Consider the following 20,336-nt stretch of genomic DNA (forward strand, 5'->3'; position numbering starts at 1 on the left):
ACTCCACACAAAAGCACAGAGAGAGACCGCACTGCAACGGCTTCCTGCGCCGATCGTCGTCACCGACCCACAACCAGCCCATTGTAACCCACAACCAGCTCGCTGCGCTCCAGGGCCACACAGCGAGAGAACATAGCAGGATGGCCTTTTTCGCCAGTGAAGCTGCAAAGTGCACTTGTGTGACTTTTTTACGCCCAGTATTGTAAATAAACAACTTGGCCATGCCCGCAAGCAGATAGTTTCTGGAACGGAGAATGGAAAATTGATCGCAGATGAAGTAAACTTGTTTAGATGCTCTTCAGCTTGCCATAATGCATGCTGATATATTTCCGGGGTGATTTTTCTTTTCAATATTTAAAATTTTTTTGCCCCGTCTTTCATTTTTAGCTAATCTAGAATTGGAATTCCAGATATGGTGTTGTCATCGTGCACTGTTTGTCCGTCGTCCTATTTCGACTTCTCCGGCCAAACGGCTGAGCCAATTTTCCTGAAATTTAGCTGCAACATTCTGCTCCTGGCTCTAACGGGAGTGCAAAGCTCGTTCCGGTCGCATGACTTTAAGTCGGTCAAAATGGCGGATTTGGTAAATTCCTCAAAAATCTTTTCTCCAGACCCACGAGTCAGAATGCTACCAAATTTTGGTTACAACATGAGGTAAGGGCCCAGATAAGCTGTGGGTCCAGTTGTCCTTTTTAAAATTATTTTTGGAGGTTTTGAGGGTGAACCCTGGTATGTGGACTTGTGTTCTTAACCAGTGTTTTGTGATTGCTCCATTTGATTTGCTCATGTACTTGCCCTCGCTTGGCTGAATGAATTGTCTGTGATTAATTGATTGTAAAATATATTTTAACTGTTTTGTCATGTATTCTTCGTTTTTATTAATACACGGTTGTAAATGTGTTATCAGAGATGCTCAAGCTTCAAGGATTGACATTTATTCAGGTAAGCACTTGATTACTTTTAGGTCTTTTGAGATGAAAGATAATTATTTGGTTCGCTAAGTCTTTACAAAGTAAGATTTTTCGATAACTGCAGGGGCGTTTTGCTTACCTTTTGTCTTTTAATTCGGTACACATGTGCATGTGCGTAATGGTGCCTCAAATTATATTTTTGGTATCATGTGACGGTTGTAAGCAGCATGTCTGCTGTTGAATATTTTGCAGTTCCCAACGAAAGATTCCGTGGAGATTACACGTTGTGTTTCAAAGATGATGGCAATGGCATGGATCCAGGTTTGTTTGACATCCTCTTTACATTATGATCAAAGCACATTTTGAATAGTTTATGCCTTTGGTTTTGTCCATAGTACTTGTACTAATCAAATTGAAAAGTAATCTCTGTTAATTCACAAGGTTTGTGCAATTTGAACACATTAATAGTATTTATTTTGTACATCCCACTTCTTCATACCCAACTTTAGAAGAGTCAAAATACAATTGACTTTATTTGTTTTTGTTTTTTTTAATTAGGCAGTGTTATAAGCACTGTTTGTTATTAAAAAAAAGTATATTGTTAACGTGCCGGGGTTCGATGTTCGCCATATGGGGAAGCGATGGAGTTCCGCCTGAACACCTGGTCCTGAGACCACCAGCTGAGGATAACTCCATGGCCTAATGGGTTGATGAGCAACCACAAACGCTGATTGTACTGCCAATCCTGGCAGGGTGTCACTACTCGTTACCTTACCTTTGGTCGACCGCACCAAGTGGGTTTTGTGCCCTCAGCACACACCCGGATTACTGCTGAGCGATACATTGAGTTTACACTGACTAACAAGAGCAAATCTTGTGGCGTAGAACTTCCCAGCTAACACTACGCGCGGATTTTGCTGAATCAATGGAAGACGCCATGAGCTGGGTACATTTACAGTGCTTGCAATTTTATAATTTGAAAGGGTGAGGAAAGGTATGTGGCACAATAGTAAGGGTCTTATGACAAATGAAAATATGTGCAGCAGGGAAAGCAAGGATTGGTCAGGTATGGCAAAAGAAAGACATAGGGTGGAGCTATTCCATTCTAATCCTGACACAATCTTATTTATACTAATGTGACAGGCACCATAAGAAACACTCCCAAGGAAAATTAAAATAGTCCAGGAAGATAAGAAAAGTACGAAGTGTTTGCGACCTCTTAATTGCAAGGTGAGGTCGATGGACCTGTGCAAACCCATTCGCTGAGGAGAGGAGGAAAACTAAGGATGTCTATGGTGTGTGGTCAGATGAGGTGCAAAATGAGGGTGCACTGATGTACAAATGATGTGCAGAGAGGAAACTGTAACATAATGTGTGAAAAGATAGCTTAATAGCGAAGTGGAAGGAAGGCTGTGAGTGTTAACTTCTAATGCCCTCGTAACTGCACTCGGCCTGGTGTATGCTCCTCTCGCTCGTCCAGCACTCTGCACCGTGGACTCTGTTCCGACCTATTCGCTCCGTTCCACTGCTCCGCAAAGCTCTCTCTCTTGAACCACAAACCGACCAAGAATGCACAGCACCCACAGAATGTGCAGCCGTCAAGAACAGAACGCCCTGTGTGGAACACTCGGCACTTTTATAATCCTTTGGCGGGGGAGGAGTTTGGTATTTGACCGGGCAGAGCAATAGGTGTTTTTAGCGCCCCCATTGATTTGCTTATGATTACCGTGGTACTGGCCCCACCCGTGTGAGGGTTCAGCAGCTGGAAATGGCCTCATTCCCTCAGCTTCTCCATGCGGTCGAGCTATAATTAACATGGCGCTGGGTATTTGGTCATGCTCTCCAGCTGCAAACGGACATGCAACGGGGGCCACAATTGAGCAGAGTGTCAGAGCTACTGACACGACGTCGAATGGAGTCTTGCGCACACTTGCACTCCAAGTGAGATGTCTGCACGTCTAGACCCCAGCGTCGGCAATGGCGTGCCATGCTCCCCATTCCCTGTCAGTCCCAAAAGAGGTGCGGTGATCGTTGGTGGTGACTGGTTGAGTGATGGCAGCACCAGCACAGCGGTGGGCTATGGCGTGGTGGTTTGTGCTTGTGGTTGTGGCGTCAATGGCTAATGTAGGTGAGCGTGAGTTGTCCTTCGATGGTGTGGTAATTGTAATGGAGTTTTGTTAGTGTATCAAATGTTGTCGCGTTGGGTTTCGAGTCTGGTAATGTCTGAGGTGAAATGTCTTTTTGAATGGTTTTGGTGCATGATTGTTATTGACTGCATGTCTTTGTGCACGCATGCGTGCAGGAGACGCGTGTGTGCAGCAAAGCAAAAGAAATAAAGAATGGAAATAAAGACTGACCTAAAGCCCATACAACACATGGTCCTTAAACCCACTAGACATAAGGGAAGGACGACCTGGAATGAATAATCATGAAATGACTATCTCAGGAACTGCTACATGTTTTGTGCCATTGCCTTGAGTGACTTTTGCAGAACCGTCACACTACCCCCCTTCCCTTTACTAGACTTGTCCTGAGTTCCCAGGCTATTGTGTAAACATATAGGTGTAGTTCCCTCTAAAGGAATTACCGACGGATCCCTGAGTGTGGCCTTTAAAAAGTTCCTTACATGTCCCAAAAATTATGTTGCACATCTAAACTATCTGACTCGAACGGACAGCCTTGAGCTACATTGCTGAAATTTGAAGTAAACAGACAGGTGTGCTCAACAATAATAACTACATGTATATTTCTATTATTTGCACTGCCCATGGTCTGGAATCTGTAAAAGAAAAGTTAATGAACATGAAGCAGGGAATGTCTTGCGCAACTCAAGGTCAGCGGCATTTCCACTTGGCTCCTGGCGGCAGCTTACCCAATCACGGCAAGCCATGTACCGTTTCACAGGCCATTTGGAATGGCCTTTATATATGCAACTCTCCCGGGCTTTTCGCATGCATTCCTTGGTGGTATCGCTGCCCACTGGCAGGCCTTCATATCATGGCAATGGTGAGCAATGACTGCTGACCACGTGGCAGTGTTTGGTGTGGCAATGATGACCAACGGTGGCTGCCTGCATGGTGGTCCTTCATGATATGTCATGATGAGTAACGGGCTGTGGGAGGACATGGCTCGGGCGGCAGGCAAGGCAGACAAGTCAAGGCAAATAAGGTAAGGCAATCGTGCTGGTCTTGTACTGTGGTGGGGGCGGGAATGTGTGGGGGCAGATCAAGCAGTCTGCTTTAGCCCTTACATTAAGCAAACAGCCCCACTAATCCCTACAACGACACTCGACCCACTTTAGTCCCTCTAACTTCGTTCTAACCTAACTCCTGTCCCTTTAAACTCTGCTGTCTAATTTATCCCTCCCAGGTTCATTTACCCCACTAACTATCCTGTCTCCCGAGAGGAAATGGATGCACACACAGTGACAAATAAATGAGGTGGTGTGGCACCACTCGGCTCGCCAGCTGAGTAACCCCATGGGGGGTGTGTACCCCATCCTAAAATTTGGGACACAATGGATCCATGCAGAATCCAGTTACCCCACTCTGTTTGTTTATCCAGTGGCTCCAAATGCATGACAATGGTACCAAGAGGGAGCATCCTTACTCTGTCCGAACATCACAAAACTCCATTTCTTCTTTCACCACTACACACCCTGACAATGGTTCTATTCAACCAATTTTCCCGTCATCTTATGCGATGTTGCTTCATCAAATTTTGGCCAAGCCATCAAATTTTCATTATGTGCTATCGCACGATATGGCTGGGCAGTGTGGCTCCACTTTCAGGTCTACCGACCTGCGAAACTCGCACATGGCACCCACGGGCCACTGGGACCATTAACGAGCTTACCTGCCCTCCATCTTGAAACTCGGGAGTTCTTTCAGCTTCTCCCCCCACCCGATGCCCTCACTGGCAATTGGTGCTCTGGCCCCCTTCTCTGGGTACCTGTGCCCATAAATTTGGCATGCCCCTCTGGGCTCAAGGTCTACTCGCAGCCTTTGGGCTGCCAGCGCCTGGAGGTGCACTCTACAACAATAAATTACGATTCATTAGTGAACGACGCTCCCAGCCCTTCAAAAACGCCATTGCACCTTTGCAATTAAATAAAACTTTCCCCAACAGCACCAACGGCAGAACGACATCCACCACCAAAACATCTGAACCCCTCTATTCTGATGCCAATGCAGGTGAGGGTTCATCTCCATGGGGAAGGGGGTGGGGGCATATGCTGCTTCACAAACACCCACCTCATACCATTCATTCAATCTTTGTTTCACTCAAAAATTTTGCCATCACTTCATTCACACCCTGCATCACTCTCTCAACAAACATTCCTCCATTCATTCCTCAATTGTCAGGACAACGAGAAAGAAGAAGGAAGGTGCTTATCTTTAGTCATGTCAGGTCAGGTATGGGAGCATGTGCCAGAACAGCGCGTCGCTGCGTCCACTTTCCATCGGTACTCCAGGGGCCTCCGTCTGGCCATCCCCCAGGCAGATGCCAGGCCCATCCCCATCTCCTTGAGATGATGGTCAACCTGCTGCAACCACGAGGCACGTGGTCGGCCCACTCACCTCCTCCACTCATGAGACTCCCTCGCTGAGAGAATCTGGTGAGCAGGATCAGCGTCAGGAAAACGAGCTACATGTCCATACAGCCGCAACTGACGCTCACGGACTATGCAGGTAACAAATCTCATCCGAGTGTCTCTCAGCAACCGCTCGTTGGACACAAAATCCGACCAGCAATAGCCAAGGATTCTCCGAAGAGACCTGGTACCAAAGGAATTAAGTCTCCGTCTCAGATCCTTGGTCAGAGTCCAAGTCTCGCATCCATAGAGCAAGACTGGAAGTACCAAGGACCTGAAGACTCGGACTTTCGTCCTCCCGCACAGGTACCGGCAGCGCCGCACCCCATGATCCAGTGAATCCATGACTCCCCAGGCCCGACCCAAACGTCTATTGACCTCTGACTCACAGCCAGCAGAGATGAATATCACTGCCAAGGTAAGTGAATCTCTCCACGACCTCAACATCCTCACCACAAACAGGCACAGACAGGACAGCAGCATCCAAGATGTCACCGAAAGCCTGGATCTTAGTTTTGACCCAAGAAACCCGTAATCCCAGCGGCTCCGACTCCTCATTCAGCACCTCGAGGGCCCCCAAAAGGATATCTAAAGTCTCCGCAAAGATAACTGCATCATCTGCAAAATTAAGGTCCGAGATCTTGACATTCCCAAACGATGCACCGCAGCTTGATCTCTCCGACATCCTCCCTAAAATCCAGTCCATACAAGTGCTGAAAAGTGTGGGGGCCAGTACACACCCCTGACGAACTCCAGTAAGAACTGGAAATAAGTCAGAGATGGTACCACCACACTTCACAGCACTCTCAGTACCAGAGTAGAGTTCAGACATCAGATCGATCAGTTTTGGTGGCACCCCACGAAGACCAAAAATCCTCCAGAGGACATCCCGATTCACTGAATCGAATGCTTTACAGAGATCAACATAGGCTGCAAGCACCCCCTGCCGAAACTCTCGTCTGCGTTCGGTGAGGACACGAAGAGCAAGGATACGGTCAAAAGTTGACCTCTTTGGTGTCAAGCCTGACTGCTCTGGACGCTGGTGCTCAAGCAGATGGTGGCGAACCCTATCAAGAATTATCCGGGCAAAGACCTTGCCCGGCACTGAGAGCAGCGTCACCCCTCGGTAGTTGTTGCAGTCTTGGCGATCACCCTTCCCTTTCCAGAGAGGAACAACAAGGCCCCTCTTTCAATCAGTTGGGATGATGCCTGTGTTCCAGGCAGAGCACAAAACTGCATGCAACAACACGAGTGCAGCATTTCCACCAGCCTTGAGAAGTTCAGCATGGATGCCACAGATCCCTGGAGCTTTGCCACGTTTCAACCGGTTCACCGCAGCCCGTGTTTCCACAAGCGAAGGTGGACCACAGTTGATTCGAGGGTCAGCAACAGGGATTGTAACACCCTTGACGTCCAACTCGACAGCTGGGGGATCAGCCTGGTGCAACCGCTCAAAGTAACCGGCCCAGCTGGCCTTCACTTCAGACTCCTCTGTCAAGAGCCTACCACTCTCTGCTCTAACTGCAGTGCTCCGAGGGATGGGCTTGGATGAACGCAATGCGTGAATTCCCCTGTAAGCGGGATGAGAATCACCTGTCCACAGGTGATGCTCTACCCCCTCACAGATTCCTCGCACATAGGCCTCCTTGTCCACCCTCGGTGCACGTACAGTTTTACGCCTCAGCTCCCTGAACAGCTCAGCTCTGCCATTCAGGCTGGCCCTGCGACTCTGGTCAATGGTATCCACTCCCAGGGGGCCGTGCTGCATCTTGCGTCCTGCGGGCCCTGAACCCGCAGCCACAGTGGTTCTGCCCACTCCGGCTGTGCTGCGAGCACAGCCCCCGCATGGCACACATCCTATGTACCGTGCACAACGCTGGCTTCCATGTACGGTCATTGACACATGCCTGATGGTCTGGTGCGCAACACCCCTGGGTCACCACATGACCCCTATCCTGCAGTCGATTGTGCTCCCGCTATTCAGCAAATTAGCACGCGACACCGTAGGAATTTTTCCAAATCTCAGCTACTTTTCTCCAAGGCTCTCGCAGGATACGATTATCCGTCCAAATTGCCTGAAACCCCCATCCCTCTCTGTAGGGATTACCGGGCAGTGAAACGTGCCTAACTGGCAGCATTACCTTTTTAACCGCCGGGTTCGATATATACAACCCGATGGGAGCATTTCCAGTAACCCTCGAATCTACCTATGCAAAGGACGCCAGGCATGCATGCTCCAACATGCAGTACCCTTGCTCCACTCCGATTAGACCACCTCAAACCGGGTTCGAATCAATAACATTATGGGGAAGCCATTTTAAGTTTAAAACTGCACCATCTGTCACTGACTGCTCCCTCATATTGGGGTGGATCTCGGTCTCAGGGAGGGGGGGGGCTTGACATTTTTGGCTTTGAGGCTCGGTGGGTGGGTGGCAATATACCCATTCGAGTGCCAACAGTGCGAAGCCCATACGAGGGGGGGGGTTGAAGAAGGGAGGAAGGTGGGGGGGTTGAAGAAGGGAGGAAGGTGGGGGGGGGTTGAAGAAGGGAGGAAGGTGGGGGTTGAAGAAGGGAGGAAGGTGGGGGGGGTTGAAGAAGGGAGGAAGGTGGGGGGGGGTTGAGGGAGGGAGGGATGGTTGATGGAAGGAGGGGTTGCAACCCCCCCCCCTAGATCCACCGCTGCATATGCACTCCTTCAACCTCGTCGCGATCCATACGAATCGTGCCCACGCACTCCGGTGCAACTTCCATTCATCCACTTTCTCTCAGTCGCACACGTGCTGGCGTTCATAGAGCATGCGGCTTCGATCCCCTGGACCAGTCGCTCAACGTGCACCGAAGTGCACGCCTCGCCAATCAGTGAGTCGATCTCTGCCATGCACGTCCATGCCGCAAACACGGGTGTTTGTCAGTGGCTCATCCTCCACTACACACTTGTCCTCCCCCACGCCGGGAAACACATGCCGGGCAGCTTCAATGGCATGGCATGTCTACTTACCACATGCCAAAGCATGCGGCTCTTGAGACAGCCGTGCCATTTCCACTATTTCGACTCGGGTGCGAGTTTGGACGGCACGCCGACAGGAGTTGCACACCGCATATGTGCTTCCTCACACACATGCATGTACACACCCCCCATGGAGAATCTCCTGAGCAATCCCATGCTCCCCATTCATATCAATGGACTGACAGTTATCCTTGAACGGCCTCCGTGTCACGATGATTTGAAGAAAGAATACTCCAGGCAGCTTACCAACATACAAAATTCAGAGACGGTCACTTTGGTGTCGTTGTTCTTAAACTAAATAAATCGCAGAAAGTCTTGGTGATCCTTGCGCATATAGAAACCATGGAACATTTACTCCATGTTGGCGATGGGTTTCTGTCTGAAGCATATTAATACTTCGGGGAGACTATTGATGACGTCTGGACCGGGAAGTAGTACCTTATTGAGTGACGCATCACGACGGGTAGCACTGTCGTCGAACACCGCACAAATATAGTCAGGTTTGTGTGGATGGAATGCAGCAAAGTGAGGAAGATAACATCATGGTCATTTTGCCTTTTACTGGTTCAAGAGGCTCAGAATGTCGTTTGGAAGAGAGTTTAGCCATTTAGTGCATGTACTGCTGTTTTAGGGCCAGTTTATTATCCAGAAGCTTGCAAAGGGACATTAAGTGGTTGATTGCAAGGGGTTGATTGCCTGGAAGTTCTACATCGTCTCTGAAAGGTAACGGAGCCACCCAATTGCCATTGTCATTCCTAATGAATCCATCCTCCATGATTGCGAATAAACAGTTGTCTTCTATGGAGCGACCTGGCTGATCATCATTTCTTGTTCACTGAAAGACGTTATTAGCGACCCTGTTGTTGTAGGCTCTGTGGTCGCAGGATCTCTTGAAGATATGTGATGATGTGGCAGGATGACATCCTTGACAGTGACGCATCTCATCCAATTAACAGCACGATGTACGCTCTAGGGTCGGTTTCGGGAAACATTTCAGCGATAGGACGTGTATGTGAGTGTAGCCTTGTGACCTCCGTTGTTGGAATCTTGGAGGAATTCCAAGGAATAGCCTTATACTCTGTTATCTCCGGGAACGGCAGGTGTATGTTTCCATTGAAAGATTCAATGGCTAAATTCCTGTGTTGTCCTCCCACTACAGCTGTTCGAAATGTATCTTTTGCTTCTTAGCTTTTGATTGTTTGCCGTTCGAGTTGCAATCGAGCTTCGGCCGATTTGCATCCTATGGGCAGCTCTGTCAGAGACCTCCGCTGCTTCTACTTTGGCCTTCAACAAGAGCGAATACCTGGAAGAGTTGGACGAACCAGTGACACACTACATGTGAAGCGACCTCGACATGGCGGCTCTCGCCGAACCACCAAAGCCAGCGACAGACTGCATATGAAGGGAGCTCTACATGGCTTTTCTTCTTCCCAGTGGCTCGACGAGCCTGTAGTTAGGCATTTTATTTTATTTTATTTTATTTTTACTATCCTGTTGTAGCCTGCATGTCTCGATGATTGAATAAGTGCTCCAGGCAGTTTAATTAACACTTGCAGATTTAAAAAAACACTACAAATGCGTCGGTTAAAAAAAAAAGAACATTCCTTTTCCACAAAACCATGCGTCCTGCCAGACCGGGGAAGTCACTCCCGCCTGCCCGCAGCGAAGATGGTGTCACACATGGGCAAAGCATAAATATGCATGAGGCAAAACATGAATACGCTTGAGGCAACATATGGGTGTAGCATAAATATGCAAAAAGCAAGAAATGAGTGGAACATAAATATACATGAACAAACATTTTACATTCAAACTTGGGAACATCACACTGTCCGCACTTCCTTTGTGATCTCCACTAACTCCACCTTTCCCTGTACATAACACGGTAGCTCCAACTCACTGTTGTTTCCTTCCTGGTTCAACATCTCTTTAATATCCTTCCCACACCTTCGATACTGCCCCTCTCTTTGTCTCTTGTCTCCCGCCACTATCCTTGATCAGAAGGGCACTTGGAAGAACGCATACCTCCGCCCCGTCATGCCTGATCCACGAGAACATATCTGGCCTAATAGAGGACTGGAACCTCCCATGCTCGGTGTTTGTAACTTGAGTCTAGGGATTAAGTTGAGTCTGGGGCTAAAAATGACTTCTGGAAGGGCTAGAGACACGATCTTGGGATCCATATAGAGGTTTTTGAGGAAGGCGAGTTCAATAGTCTCATTTTCAACCAACCTGAGGTCATCTTCAAGGTCGAACGTCATATCTCAAGGTCAAATTACTGAATTTTGGTATTTTTTGCCCGTTTTTGTGTCTAACTCGTAAACGGTGAGAGATGGCTGATTGTAATAAGATGCAAGTGTGTAGATAAGAGCTGTCAAACTTTGATATTTATTGTCATATATCGTATTACATAAACATTATATGCATGTCACAACATGATGCCTATTACAACTATGTCTATGTCTATCACTAGTTGGAGAGCTTTTCTTGCCTCCTGCGGCATCCGAAAGCTTTTTCTTTGTCACTTACATTGAGGACATGAGCTTTCAAGAGAATGTTAGTTAAAGTAGTACATGCAGCATTACTACTAGCTAAAGGTGCATCTACAGAGGATAACAGCTCAGCAAAATGAAATCGGCAACGCATTTTAGTCTTGTCATACAAATTATAGGCATTACGTACAAAAAAGACGGTTGACATAGTCGGCACACTCAATCCACCTCCATTCAAATTATCTAGAAACTCAGATGACACCTCATTACCATCTTCATCATCAATGATCTCCTCCATACTAGTGCTATCGCCATATTTATGAACAAGGTGTCCGGCCAAATAAACTACTTTATGCTGAAGGGCATCGTCAGACCCCAAGAGATCCTGAGTGTCTTGAGGAGTAATCTCGTCAATGAGTTCACTTCGCTCATCTGGATTTATGGAAGTTGTACAGTTCTTGTCGCAATCAAACACATGAGAACGAGATTCGGGCATAATGTGATGCTTAATGAGTGTTTGCAAATTTACAATTTTAGCTGCAGCCATAATGTCAACTACGTCAATGTAGAAGTTTCCACCGCTTCTTTGCCTGGCTTGGCCGAAAAACTTTTCCAAGGCTTCATCTGCAAATATAGCAGGAAGAACGTAGTCAAAGTCTTTCTCTGCCAGAAGATGCAGCTGCGACAGAAGGAAGGTGAAATGAGGAAGCTCATGTGCCTCAGTCATCCAACAGAGCTGGCTTATGACAAGCTGAAGAATTTCCTGGCTTGAGCATTCATAGATGTTTACCTGGTCAGTTATGGATCTAATCTGGGACCATTTTGAGAGCAGGCTGTTCTTCTGCAAAGGAAAAAGTTGTTTGGGCACCTCAATGCCATCTTTCTCAACTTTATTCAAGAATAGAAATCCAAAAGGTGAGTGAACTTGTTGGAAATGAAAGAACTGCTTGACAGTTTGTCCAGTAGCCTCAGTTCTTGATAGGTAAAGGTTTTCCTGGTGTTTTATGACGTTAAAGCCAGGAAAATAACAGCTGATTTTAGCACAGAAGTGGTCGAAATCTTGGATATTGTCTGCAGCCTCATGAGCTGCCTGCATCTTCTTAGCTCTTGATTCTGACGTAGAAGATGATGTTGGGCATGGGGCTGAGGTCACCTGCTTCAAAGTTGATTTCGGTACTCCAGGAAATATTGATGGGGGTTCTTTGGGTCGTTTGCCACCCCTAACTGACACCCAATCACAATTGAAATGTCTCACAAATATATATCTCCTTTAAGCACTTCAAGCTTTCTTTCTCATTTGGCATTGCCAATATCCATCTCTCCCTCTCCTCGGGATATTTTGGGAAGGATATGACCTTTACATAAGGCGTCCCATCATAGTTTCCTCTACAACCAAAGCAGCTGCGACGACGTGGCATATTGTCACCAAAGCAGGAAACAACACAAAAATCCTGTGAGATCACCAGCTGGACAGTTTCTGAAAGAGAAACAAACAAAACATACATTAGTTAACGATGATAGAAATCAGCAAGTAGGTGCAGTAGGTGCACAATGTCATGTTTTGTCATAGACTTTACAAAAGTTTTCCTGTATGAGTTAGACACAAAAACGGGCAAAAAATACCAAAATTCAGTAATTTGACCTTGAAATATGACCTTTTGACCTTGAATATGACCTCAGGTGGTGTTGAAAATGACACTATTGAACTCACCGTCCTCAAAAACCCCTATATGGATCCCGAGATCGTGTCTCTAGCCCTTCTAGAAGTCATTTTAGCCCCGGACTCAAGCTAATCCTTTAGACTCAAGTTACAAACCCCGAGATCGTGAGGTTCCAGTCCTTCTCTATAGGAGTCTATGGGCCTAATACATTTTTGAAATATTGTGCTCTATATCGTTTTTGAGCCCTATCTCTCAATGGTGAAGGATCACTTTAAAAATTAAAGTAGTCAGATCCAGATCTTCACCAAAATAGAATCAATTTGTCGTTGGTCACACACCCAACCTGTCCACCAAGTTTCATCCGAATCTGTCCACAACTTTTTGAAATATCCTGTACACACATCAACAGACAGAAAGGGGTGAAAACATAACCTCCTTCCACCTTTGGTGGCCGAGGAATTATCAGATCCGGATTTGGATCTTCACCAAAATTGAATCGATTCTTCCTTGTCTCACACACACCCAACATGTTCACAAAGTTTCACCCGAATCCGTCCACAACTTTTTGAGATATCGTGCTATATTATCGTTTTTGTCCCTATCTCTCAATGGTGAAGAATCGCTAAAAAAAAATTGTAGTAGCCGGATCTGGGTCTTCACCAAAATCTAATCAATTCTTCCTTGTCACACACTGAACCTGTCCACAAAATTTCATCTGGAGCCGTCCACAACTTTTTGAGATATCCTGCACACAGACAAACAGACAAAGAGGGGTGAAAACATAACCTCCTCCACCATCGGTGGCAGAGTTGTTGGGGCTCGAACCCCTGATCCCCGGATTACAATGCTATTAGGAGTGACACTCATCAGCAAATATAATGGCTTATCACAAGGATAATATACCTTCACACACAATCCAAGATGTCAAAAACAGTTTCATAATTGCTCTTTAATTATCAATCAACCTGTGCACAAGCCAAACAGAATGCTATCACAAGTATAGCAAACTGCTCTGTCTATATTTGATTACCTCTGGATTTATTTTGTAATCTCTTTACGGAGAAGTAGCTAGTCGTATTATTCTTGTATTATTATAAGTCGTACATCTTGTGATTATTTGAGGAAACCAACGAGGGTGTGGGTCAAGAAAAGTTCATCTGTTTACCGTATATAGGAGTCTTTCTCCGGTATAAGCAATCATAGCATTGGATAAGTCATTATATGGAATTTTACAAGTCATCAGTATTTTGAACATGGTATAACTATTCACTTTCTCTCCAAGCACAAGAAAAGGGAGGGTCACCCTCTCTCCTTTGGTTTTGTAAAATGGGAATTGCCTTGAAGAGCAGTCATGCCGTGGAAATGAGGAAGTAATCTCTCCACACTATATTTTACTTAACTCGTATCTATAAGAAATTACGAAGATTATATTTTAATCACCAAGAAACATCAAAACAAAATAATAAAACATAGTTTAACTAAATGCAAGCAATAAACAATCTTTCATCAAAAGGAGGTATTAAATGTACGTTTTAACTGAAAGAAAGGGCTGAAATCTCTTTCAGCCCTCAGAGGTAATTAAACTTCAATACAGTTGTGTCTCTAAATAATCATTATCATCAGCAGTGTCATTTCACTTTATAGTCATCATATTATCACTGATGATCGTACTGTGGATTATATCCATTCACGGATGATAAGAGAACAGCGATCCACCTGCACTCTCATATAGCACATAACATGAGTTCTATTATTAGTTTGGGAATTTTAGCAAATTGTATTGACCATCTGTGAAAAAATTGCTTACCAAAAAATTTCTTCACTAACGTATTCATCTCGGTGTCTACTAACACCTATCAATTAGTGCAAACCCAGATCCTTGTGGAAAATTCTGGGGAGGCAATCAAAGTTCGGGTGCTCAGAGGGCCTGCGCGAAAAAAGCGGAAAATTAACTTTTGCCAATATTGACTTGTGGGATGTCTAACTAGTGGTTTTTTGGGGGTGCTGAATTGATTCCAACCATTATTTTTGAGAAAAAAACACTCCTTGATCATATAAAATGTATTTTATTGACATCTTTAACAGAACTGTGCTCAATGGAAATGTTGCTTCATCAGCTTTTACAACCTTATTCATCAAACTCCCCAGTATCTTCCTCACTCCTCTTGTCATCCAGCTGGTTTATGTTCAGGCAAGAGTTACCATGACATAAGCCGCAAGCAGAAATACACTTGACTCCTTGCTTTTTACAGCAGCACCTGAGTGAGCTGCAGTCCCCCGCACAGTTGCAGCTGGCAAACGTCAGGATGGGGTGCAATGGGGTCTGTAGAAGGGACTGGTGCATATCCTTGCTCAGTGAGTTGCCATCCATAGTCCCGGGCATCCAACGATGGACTTTGCAGCATCAGCCAGTCTCTAGTCTGGAGGTAAGCTCGGAGAGAGTGCTGTGCTGCAGCTCCTGTTGTCGGGGGGGGGGGGGGAGTTTCTCAGGTTTTATGCTCCCAGTAGCGGCTCGCTTGCTGAAGATGTCAAATCTCAAGTCTTCCAAGTCTTTGGAGGATTTCCCATGGAACATGAGCATGAAAAGATCACAGCCTGCTTTAATGATATCACCTTTCTCAGCTCGGATGTCCATAAACACGTCCATTGCCCTCTCTGCTTCATCAGTCTTGCAGAGCTTGCTTAGCAAAGTTGGTTTGCTAAACCCCCAAATTGCAGACACTGTATTGCAGCCAGAGAAGCTGTGCAAGAAGATGAGATACCTCCTGTATATCTCTGGGAGGGCCTCCCGGATCTTTCTGACATCGTAAGGTGTTTCTTTGGCTGTCGTGAGGAAGATCGGATGATCTGCAACATGATGAATCAGCATAACCAGGACGTCTGTGTCCTCAGCCCTCACCTCGACAGGGGACTCTCTTGCCTCATCTAGAGCTGCGCGGACGATGGAGGTGTCGGCATCATCGGAGCATTGCTGTACACTGATTCCATTCCTACTAAATGTCTCAGCAAGGAGCAGAACGAGCTGGGCTTTATTGTTCTTGTTATCGAGGAACTTTTCTCTTGCAATGATGATTTTGAGATCCAGACGAATCTGAATGTCACAGCATGCATTCTTTGTTCATCTCAAGTGGTCATGGTCCTTGGTAGAGCTGCCATATCCGTCAAAGACCACCGTTATCCGGAGGCGATGGCTCCCCATGGACTTCACAAACCGGAGGTAGCTCTCGGCAATATCCTTCCAAGTAAGGTTAGCCTCCCACTTGACATTGTGCAGGAGCCACCCACCATCAACCACAAGGCTTGTGCAGGGGGGTTGTTCGACAGGTGCCACACATGCCTTCAGGGACCTTGCTCGGGCAGCTTTGCCTGGCTTTCACAACTTTTGATTTTTGTCAAACAGAGACATTGGTTTTGGCGTCAGCTCAAAGCGCAGAGCTTCTTTGGTCTTGACTTCACGCTCACTGATGACAATGAGGCGGTTGAATAGCTTCAGTGAATTCAACTTCTCGCCGTTGACTCTGGGTCTAGATCTGAGGCTTGCAAGTGATTTGACCTTGTGTTTGGTTACCATTGCATCCACAACAGTTTTTCCCATCCATCTTAGCCTGTATGGCTCTGCCAATTTCTTCTGCTTTATCAGCGTTGACTTGGTCTTCGGGAGTGCTGCTGAACCAAGTTGAGAAGGACACCAGAGTCTTCTTGTCCTGTGTGGCATCGAAAGGGTTGACTTCCTCCAACCACCCAACTATGCTGTTGACAGCATTGTTATCTCTCTTCATTTGGGCTCTTTTAACATCGGTGTGGACAGGTACCCCACATTTGACCATGCTTCTTTCTAGCTCTTGGTGAATGAACGAGAAGTGGTTCAGAGTCTGAACCCAAGACTTATGCGAAGACTCATTCCGAAAGCGGCCTCTGTTTAGACCACCGGAGGATTTTACCTCACACATGAGTGTAGTTTCTATCGTGATGTCTGTCCATGTGCCGGACCATTCATGGTCTGAGAACCTGACTACATGGTTGCCGTACAAAGTGAACTTGGATAGAGTTTCCTGGAACATGGGACTCTCCTGTCGCTGATGCATCAGCTGTACATACAGCCTTGCTCCCTTTGCGTACTGATGATGGCCCCCTGCTGCGAAGGTATTGAGCATTCCAATGATGCATCTGAGATGACCTGTGTGGTCTGAGACGCGCTCACTTCTGATGAATACCTTGATGAGGTCGATTCTGCCATAGTACCAGACCCAGAGTGCTGGTGTCCTTCCTCCTTCAGCTAAGATCTTCAATCTCTCTGCCATCCTCTCCTCGATGACAGTGACTATCCTTGGTGCATATGTTAGATTAGAGGAATTTTGATTACCTGTTATCTCATCTTTTGCAGTCCTGATGAAGTCCTCCATGTCTTCGTAATCCTGCTCACTGAAAACACCTCTCAGCACGAACTTGGCAATTCCTGCAGATGCAAGAAGGTGAAACCGAATGGCCTTGGCATAAGCCCTGCCTGAGAGGATGTGTTTTGCTGTGGTGCTGCCTGGATAAACTAGCTGTATGACCTCTTGCAGCCCAGAGGCAGCCATAACCATCCCGATGGACCCAAGGAAGCTTTTCAGGAGGTGAAACCCACCTAGTGTTGTGATGATGGGCAATTCAGACTGGAGGACTATCTGCTTTGCTTTCAACCATGTAGGCAGGTCGAATGTTATGAGGGCAGGAGACGGACAGTGCTGTTGGCATTCCATTAGCGTGGTGTAGATAGTGCTGTACTCGTTAGGGTCACCCTCGATGATTGGAAGAAACTCAATGAGGGACTTCTTGCATTCAGGTCTATAATGACTTCATGAAACCATTCCAGTTGACATGTTCGAATGTGGGGTTGAGATTCTTGATAGCCCATCCTGCCATCCAAGCGATGTCCCCTGGCTGCAAGGCTGGAAGGTCTACATGAAGATCTGCAACAGGAACAAACTTAACGTCTGTCAATCCTACTTTCTTTTTTGGAACAAAGTATAGAAACTGAGCATGAGCACAAGTATAACCAACAACATAGCAGTGGTTTCAAAAATGTTGTGTGCTGGTTTCAGCACAATTTGAACAATCTGAATCGATTGAGCCAAATTACCTCAAAACACAGTCTGAGATATCTAAAAATGTATCATATCAATATTTTATGGCCAGGGATTCATTTTTCATCAAATCTAATGGTTGGAATCAATTCAGCACCCCAAAAAACCCCGTTAGCCATCCCAGAAGTCAATATTGGCAAAAGTTAATTTTTTTCAATTTTTTCGCGCAGGCCCTCTGAGCACCCGAACTTTGATTGGCTCCCCAGAATTTTCCACAAGGATTTGAGTTTGCACTAATTGATAGGTGTTAGTCGACACCGAGATGAATACGTTGGTGAAGAAATTTTTTGGTAAGCAATTTTTTCACAGATGGTCAATACAATTTGCTAAAATTCCCTAACTATATATCAGCAACGATACTCGGACTGATATTTACACAATATAACAGTCTAAAGATTTATTGATACATATACTGCATCATGGTCTGAATAATAAGTGTCTACAATGTCCATTGCCATCTCCACATCTTCGTTTGCATACACATGGTCCAGCAATGATCCATCGTCTGTCGTTGGCCCTGAGACATATTGGTGAAATTCATATTTTCCCATCAGTTGTATGATAGTATGTCCTGGAGTACTCAAATGGCCATAGTTGAAATCACCCAGTACAACAGTCAGCTGCTGGAGATCCAAAGATGTCAGCACATTTTTTAATTTGGCCATGAACAAAGGAGAGCTTGTCATGGGTGATCTGTATACAGTGATGATGTTGATTTCTATTTCCTTCTGTGTTATCACCATCACCGTTCTGTGTTCTATACCTTTAATGTCTGGGTTAAGACTCGTTAGTGACATTTCTGGTGGTACTATGACCATTATGTCTCCTTTGTCCAAGTTAGCAGATCATGGCTTCAGCTCTGAAACACTTCATTTCAGGCCTAAGATTTGCATCGTAGTTGAGCTTCTGTCCTCTTAGGAAAGTCTCCACAAAACAAAGAATATCTGCTGATCTCGTGGTGATATCAGCTTTCATATCTGATAGATCTTCCAGGTGTGATCTGATGTTCAGTAAGCCCATTTTAAGCCAACGACCTCCAAGACTGCATCTGTGGAAGCTCAACCAGTCGAGCAACATTGCCTTGAAGTCGATTAATTTCTTCCTTGACAGCTAAGTTGACACGAATTGCGCTTTTATCAAACCCAAGTATGTGTAAACTACTCAAGGTTTTGACTCTGCTCAAGGCAATATATGCTTGGCCAGGCATAAATCTGCCTTTTCCTTCCATTGAGACCACAATCCTGTCCAATGTTTTCCCTTGCACTTTATGTTTAGTGCAACCCCATGCAAGTGTGAGTGGAAATTGTACTCGCACGGCTTGTACTGAAGTTCTGCCTCTGCCAGTGTAAAGCATGACCTCTTGTCGTTCGATGGGCACAGTTCCAGGATATGTGTGCTTGTACTGGCTGTTGGTTGTCAAATTTGACCAAAATAGCATTGACATCAGAGCCTGAATGGTCTAGGACTATGACAGTGCCACATACACCATTGGCGAAACCATCAGATACATCGATGTTGATCGTGACCATAACATGTACTCCTACAGCTATTGACACCACTTCCTGCAATCCACCAGTATCTGATGCTTTTGTTGATATCACAATATCAATCAAGCCAGTGTGCACCTCTTTTTTTCTTGTCGATGGCATTTATGTCAAACACTTGAGCAGCAAGTTTTCAAATGTGCATGAAATTGTGCTTATCGACTTCCTTGTTCATTTTGAAGACATGAAGAGCGTCCTCTGGGTACAGCAAGCTGTCTGGTTATCTCCCTGGACTTCAAGATGTTGATTTCAGCTGCTGTGCATGTTGCTGTTAGACACTCATTAGAAGCTCAGCAAAATCTTTGTCTTCTCTTTGCCGCATACTCTGTCAGCTCAATCATTTGGAAGTTTTCTTCCCATAATGATCCGTGAAGCTGAGCATTTACGTCTGATGGCAAGGCAGAAACTTGGTTCTGGCCAACAGGTTGAAGCTGATAGAGATCTACGGCAAGTATGCTGATTCAACCAAATCTTGAATCAGGATATTTCTTCCCAGTACTATCTTGCAACCAGAGATGGAGGTGCTATGGGAGATCAGCGCCAACCATAGACACCACATCGAAAATCAACAACTTGAGTTTTCCTCGTCTGGAATTTATTGTGCTGAGCTTCTCACTGCCCAGTGCCTGGTATTCCTTTTTGTTCTTTGGACGAGCAGTGAAGTTCATTGCAGAATGCAAAGTCATTCCATCCATTCCAAAAGCTGCGGTTCCAGAAAAGGCGATAAGGATCACTGCATTCAGCGTAAGGATCGTTGGTCTGTTTCCTCTGAGTTTCTGTTTGATGTTTTGAGGCCATGCATTCTTTGTTTTGTTTCCTTCTCTGGGAACTGCTTTTTGACTTGGAGCATGGCATTCTTCTTTTGTTTTTGTTATTGCAGTGAGATTTTTCGTTATCCGCCTTCAGTATATTGCAGTGTTAGCTTTTCCAATGAATGACTTGTGATTATGATAGTTTGGCTACTATTTATAGCCAAATTTACGTTGCACAACTACAGTACA

The 20,336-nt window shown here is 45.7% G+C and overlaps 1 protein-coding gene and 1 pseudogene across 3 annotated transcripts in view; one reads left to right on the top strand and one right to left on the bottom strand.

Annotated features, from left to right (window-relative positions):
- Positions 1-20,336, top strand: part of MORC2 (MORC family CW-type zinc finger 2) — a 143,163-nt gene that overhangs the window by 12,876 nt on the left and 109,951 nt on the right. For all 3 annotated transcript variants that reach the window (XM_085879346.1, XM_085879347.1, XM_085879348.1), the window contains exons 4-5: positions 908-942; positions 1,164-1,232. In XM_085879346.1, the coding sequence (XP_085735472.1) occupies positions 908-942; positions 1,164-1,232 (104 nt within the window). The remainder of the gene's footprint in view (positions 1-907; positions 943-1,163; positions 1,233-20,336) is intronic.
- On the bottom strand, positions 16,163-17,720 carry LOC147028684 (uncharacterized; annotated as a pseudogene).

The sequence above is a fragment of the Eptatretus burgeri genome, chromosome 4, assembly GCF_056783735.1.
Source record: "Eptatretus burgeri isolate ZD-2024b chromosome 4, Ebu_testis_v1, whole genome shotgun sequence".
In the NCBI taxonomy this organism is placed as follows: domain Eukaryota; kingdom Metazoa; phylum Chordata; class Myxini; order Myxiniformes; family Myxinidae; genus Eptatretus; species Eptatretus burgeri.